The following is a 5836-nucleotide window of genomic DNA, read 5'->3' as shown; positions in this document are numbered from 1 at the left end:
CAAAACAACGGCCTGCACCCACTCTGCCGCCTAACAACCCAGCGCCTCCGCCCCCACCAGCGCATACCCGCCGAGCAGCGGCATCCCGCGCCGCTACACCCAGCTTCGTTCACTGGCGCCTCCATCCTCTGCCACGGCTTCATAAATCCTTTACCCCTGCCGCCCCTGCCCGCTTTCCCCATCCTGATCCAGTTACCCCCCACAGACACCAGCGGAGACCTGGGGAGCTATGGCGCCAGACCGGTCCTGCTCCTTACCTGGCGCCCCGCTGCGCCTGAGCCATGCCTGCCACCCACGCCTCCCAACACGCCGTTGCCAGCACACTCTCCCATGCCACCTCTCGGCACTGCTGCGCCCTCCCCTCCAACCCCGCCACCTGCAACATCAGATGCGCCCCCCCGCTGCCCATCTCGCCCACCCCTCCGCAAACGCCACAGCGCCCGCCTGGCAGCAAAAGAAGATGGAAAATTCGTGGATGCCACTTCCAAAGCAGCCCAGCTCAAAGCTCTCCGCGATAGCCTCGCGCTCTATTCGTCTGCAGTTCAAGCCCATGTTGCCAAGAAGAAGCTGTTGACGAGGAAGAAGAAGCCAATCTCTGGAGCGGACTTAGTGAAGCTTGCCGATGCTATTGGGCTCGGTCAGGAGACGGCCAAGGCTCTGGACTGGGTCCTTGCTATCGGGAAGGCCACTACCGCTCAGCTGAACAAGGTGCTTGATGCTCCTGATGCCTGAACTCAAGAAGGCTTGTGCTTGTTTCTGCTTCTTGCCCGCTCTTTGCAGAAACACCAGTTATCTGCCGCCTGTGTGATTCTGATGTTACTTCGCCATGGCTCTAGTGTTTGGTCTTCCAGTGTCTTAGCTCTTTGTCTTGTGCCTTTAGTTGATGTTCTTCTGCTCCTGTTCTGGTGTTGTAATCGTACCTATGAATCTTAGTTTGAGTTCCTTTTCCCTTCTATCCTGGAATGTTCATGGCCTCGGAGATCCGCACAAGTGCACTGTTGCTAAGGACTCTATTTCCTCCTCGCATTCTAGCATTGTATGTTTACAAGAATCCAAGCTGCGTGGCCTGGATGGCCTCAAAGCTCGTTCCTTCCTGCCTCCAGCCATCACCGCCTTCCGCTGTGTTGATGCTTCAGACACGCGTGGTGGAATAATCACTGCGTGGGATCCGTCGATGTTCACCTTAGATTCTTTCATCACTCGACGCCATACTCTTACTACTTTCCTTTCCTCCACGGCCTCAAACTACTCCTTCGCTGTTACTAACGTCTATGCTCCCGCGGACCATCGCGATTCCCTGTCCTTCCTTGAAGACCTGCATGAACTCGCCCAGCACATTACTGGGAGCTGGGTGTTGGTGGGCGACTTCAACCTAACTAGGAGTAGCCAAGAAAACAGCAACGGCTCCTCCCATCACGCCCTCTGCGATGCCTTCAATGCTACTATCGACGAGCTCTCCCTCCTTGACCTGCCTCTCCTAGACCGCCTTTTCACCTGGTCCAACCACCGCGATTCCCCTACTCTCGCCCGCCTCGACCGCGCTCTCTTCAACCTAGCGATGAGCACAACCTTCCCGAACTCCTCCCTGTGTTCCTTACCAAAACCCACCTCTGATCACACCCCTCTCCTCCTTCAAATGTCCACCTCTATCCCGAAAGCCAACGTCTTCCGTTTTGAAAACTCCTAGCTTAAGGATATAAACTACCTCCCTACCATCCTGCCAGCTTGGGCTCAGAACGGTGACTCTGATGCGGCTGGCGCGATTGCTCGTGCGCTCAAGGCAGTCCGCTGTGCGTCTAAGGCCTGGGCGCGATGTAAGCGCACTCCTCCCGCTCTCCCCTCCAACTGTAAATTTGTCATATATTTGCTTGATGTGTTTGAAGACTTCCGCTGTCTTTCTCCAGGCGAAGCGCTGCTGCGTCGGGCGTGTCAAGGCAGGCTTGCACTAGTGCTGCGCGAACGGGCCGCGTTCTGGAAACAACGTGGCAAGTTCCGCGCTATGCGGGAAGGCGATGCGAACACGCAGTTTTTCCATGCGCAGGCCATCCTCCGGTTGCGCCGGAATAACATCCGTGCCCTAAACATCAACAAGGTGGTGCTGAGCTCACACCAGGAGAAGATGACAGCTCTCACGGTACACCTCCGGAGCTTGCTTGACGAGCGCGCGGTGAACCTGAGCGAGGTCGACATCGCATCCTTGTACTCAGGCTTGCCGCGCGCGGCGAGCGCGCCGCTCCTTGCTCCCTTCACCAAAAGTGAAGCGCGAGCTGCTGTCCGCGCGATGAACAGGACAAGCTCACCGGGCCCCGACGGGTTCGGCCCCTCCTTCTATGCCGCTGCTTGGGACACAGTACGGCACATGGTGATGGTGCTCACGCAGGCGTTCTAGGAAGGGACTGCCGAGCTCGAGTGTATCAACCGTGCCTATATTGTCATGATATCGAAGAATGAGGCAGCGATGTCGCCGGGCGACTACAGGCCGATCTGCCTGCAAAATTGCTCCCTCAAGATAGTCTCCAAAATGATGACTTCACGGCTCCAGTGTCAGATCTCCAAGCTGGTTGACCCAGACCAAACAGGCTTCATCAAGGGGCGTTCAATCTCTGAAAATTTCATCTATGCAACTGAGTTGATCCAATGCTGCCACAAACAAAAACTGCCTACTGTGGTCCTGAAGCTGGACTTTGCAAAAGCATTTGATTCAGTCGATTGGCGCTGCCTGGCTGCCGTTCTCGCCGCTCGGGGGTTCCCTGCGCAATGGACTGCGTGGACCCTCTCGCTGCTGCACAGCTCCAAGCTAGCGGTGCTGATGAATGGAGTGCCTGGGCCATGGTTTCCCTGCAAACGCGGTCTTCGACAGGGTGATCCACTGTCTCCTTACCTGTTCCTGCTCGTTTCAGATGTGCTCCAGCAAATGATCAAGCAAGACCGCATGATACTCCACCCGGCCAGCTCTGACCAACCGTGCCCGGTGTTACAGTATGCGGATGATACATTGATCCTCTTGCAGGCCGGCCGTGATAGTGTGGTGGCCCTGAAGCGAGTGCTGGAACATTTCTCTGATCTCACTGGGTTGCACATAAACTTTGGCAAAAGCACAATGGTTCCTATGAATGTTGACACACATCTGGTAACTGCCTTGCAGCAGGTCCTTGGTTGCCAACTTGGCTCGTTTCCTCAAACTTACTTGGGTCTCCCCTTATCAAATGAGAAGCTCAAACTCTCAGCCTTCACCCCTCTGATTGTCCGGGCAGATCGATGGCTCAATGGATGGCGCGCCTGCCTTCTCAACTCCACGGGGCGAGCTGTGCTGATAAACAGTGTCATGGATAGCCAGTTGACGTATGCAATGTCCATTCTCCTCCTCCTCCCCTTGGCGTGGTGGATGCTTTAAACCATCGACGACAAAGTTTTCTTTGGGATGGAGAGGATACGGTCAGTGGTGCTCAGTGTCTTGTCGCCTGGGAACATGCCTGCGAGCCGAAAGAGCAAGGGGGGCTAGGCATCACGGAGCTTGGTGCGAAGAACCAAAGTTTGCTGCTGAAGCTTCTACACCGCATCTTCCGGCCAGGGGAGTCCTCCTAGGCGCGGTGGGTACGTGAAAGAATTGATCTAGCCTCGCTACAAGGAACCCTGGAAGGTGTCCATTGGACAGCACTGGGCAGCATGCTACCGCTATACCGTGTTGTCACGAGCTCTGAAGTTGGCAATGGCGAGAGCACGAGCTTCTGGCATGACAGATGGCTATCTGCTGGCCGTCTGGCTGCACTGTATCCCGCTCTGTACTCCCATGCTACACAACCGGAAGCCTCGGTGTCGCAGGTCATTGCCGACGGGATCCCCAGGCACCTAATGCCCAGGCGGACCCATGCGGCTGCTGCTGAATTGGCCGACCTGAACCTCAGGATTGGCCATATTGCCCTGAGCAGTGCCGAAGACCAACGGCACAGCACTTTGGCCCCGCCAAACGCGCCCTTCCAATCTGGTGCTGCCTACAATAAGATCATGGAAGCAACCGGGTCCCCTACCTGCAACTTTGCCAAATTCGTTTGGTCCAACCGAGCACCCCCTTGAGTGTATTTCTTCGCCTGGCTGATGGTTCAGGAACGGATTGGCGTGCAAATCTTGTCAAGAAGCACATCCTCTCTGACCTGGCGTGTGCGCTATGTGGCCAGCCAGAAGATTGCGATCACCTGATCCTTCACTGCCGCTTTGCTGCTCAAGTCTGGTCGGCGCTGTCCGCGGATACAACTGAGGTCTCGGTTCGATGTCTGTGGAACATCCCCCGCCCCACGACGGTGCCGCGGCGCCACTACTCCAGTTTCATTCTTCTCATCTGTTGGTTGCTATGGAAATCCCGCAATGAGCTTGTTTTCCAGAACATTACCCCGTCGTTTGGGCGCTTCTGGCTCGCATGCCGCGATGAAGCCCGGCTATGGAGCCACCGACTAAAGGTCGAGGATCGTCATATAGCGGATGCCTGGTGTTTACTTTTTTGTTCAATGTAAACTAATGTAATCTCCATCCCCCACCCTATTTTTTGCTTAAGATCTAATGTACCTGCATTTGGCCGACCTTCAGGCCCTATAATGAAATCAGGTGGGGCACTCCCCCGTTGACCCTTCAAAAAAAAAACCTTTCGTGCGTACTACGATAGTTAGTGAGCAATACACGAGCTCGTAGATGGACCTGCCAACTGCCCGTTAATCGTAAGGCAATCATGCTCCAAACCCAGCTCGATCTAGAACCAGTCTGAAAAAAACAAAGTCAAAGACACAACGCCACTGGCTCGTCGGGCCAAAAGAAGGAACTCAGCCCCGGCACTGCCGGGCCCGGAAGACTTCGGGCCCATCGGCAAGTCAGTGTCAACCCGCTCCCCGCGCCCTCCACCCCTTCCCGTCTCTCGTAGAACATTCCAGAACCCCTTGTCTCCCCTCCATATAAGTCCCCCCACCCCCAGGACCAACCCAACGCTCCCTCGGTTCGCCTCAAACCCTCGTTGCCTCCCCCCAAAGCGCCGCCGCCGCCGCCTCTCTCTCCCCTCGCGTTCGTGAAAGCTTCGCCATGGCCTCCGAGACGGAGACGTTCGCCTTCCAGGCGGAGATCAACCAGCTCCTATCCCTCATCATCAACACCTTCTACTCCAACAAGGAGATCTTCCTCCGGGAGCTCATCTCCAACTCCTCCGATGTAAGTTCCCCACCTGGTCCCGCTCGTGCTCTTCTGTTTGCGGTTCTAGATCTGTACGCTAAACCCTAGCGTCGTTCTATAGATCGTTGTTTTCGCATCGTACTTCGGATCTGGTGATGGGGGGTTATGTAGGGTTCTGTCCTAGTTCGTCGTTGACTGTTCAGCTTAAATTCGCGGCATATGAACCTGTACTTTTGAAGTCGTAAATTAGCTCATAATTTTGTTAGATCTCGGTTGTGTCTCTGGCATATGTACTTGCTAGGTTTATAACTAATCTGAACGATCTGATGCGCCAGTGAGAACTGTGAAAGCGTGACTGGTCTTGATAAATATAGTCTTTGCTAGGTTAAGTTGATTGTGTGTTATGCAGTTAATTGTGTTTATTTCAGTGCTAATCTAGAATGTACAAATGAAAGCATGATTGGTATTGATAAAATTTATCTAGTCTTGCTAGATAGAAGGGTCGGTTTATGTTGGGAAGGTAGAAGGCTTTGTAGTAGGTGGTTCCACAGCTACTTGATTAAATTGATTGTGTAGCGGTTAATTGTGTTTAGTGCAATGCTAATCTAAATAGCTGATTACCCTATTCTGACATAATAATCCTGAACTATTATTTTTGTGCGTTTTGACAGCCTGGCAGAGCAAC

At 54.2% G+C, this 5836-nt stretch overlaps 1 protein-coding gene across 1 annotated transcript in view; it reads left to right on the top strand.

Moving 5' to 3' along the window:
- Positions 1–5064: 5064 nt before the first annotated feature.
- Positions 5065–5836, top strand: part of LOC101766980 (heat shock protein 81-3) — a 3655-nt gene continuing 2883 nt past the window's right edge. The window contains 1 exon segment of the mRNA XM_014805377.2: positions 5065–5190. Within this exon segment, the coding sequence (XP_014660863.1) occupies positions 5065–5190 (126 nt within the window).

The sequence above is a fragment of the Setaria italica genome, chromosome VI (genome assembly GCF_000263155.2).
Source record: "Setaria italica strain Yugu1 chromosome VI, Setaria_italica_v2.0, whole genome shotgun sequence".
Classification (NCBI taxonomy): Eukaryota; Viridiplantae; Streptophyta; class Magnoliopsida; order Poales; family Poaceae; genus Setaria; species Setaria italica.
The sequence above is the reverse complement of the archived record's forward strand: the minus strand, read 5'-3'. Positions and strand labels throughout refer to the sequence as shown.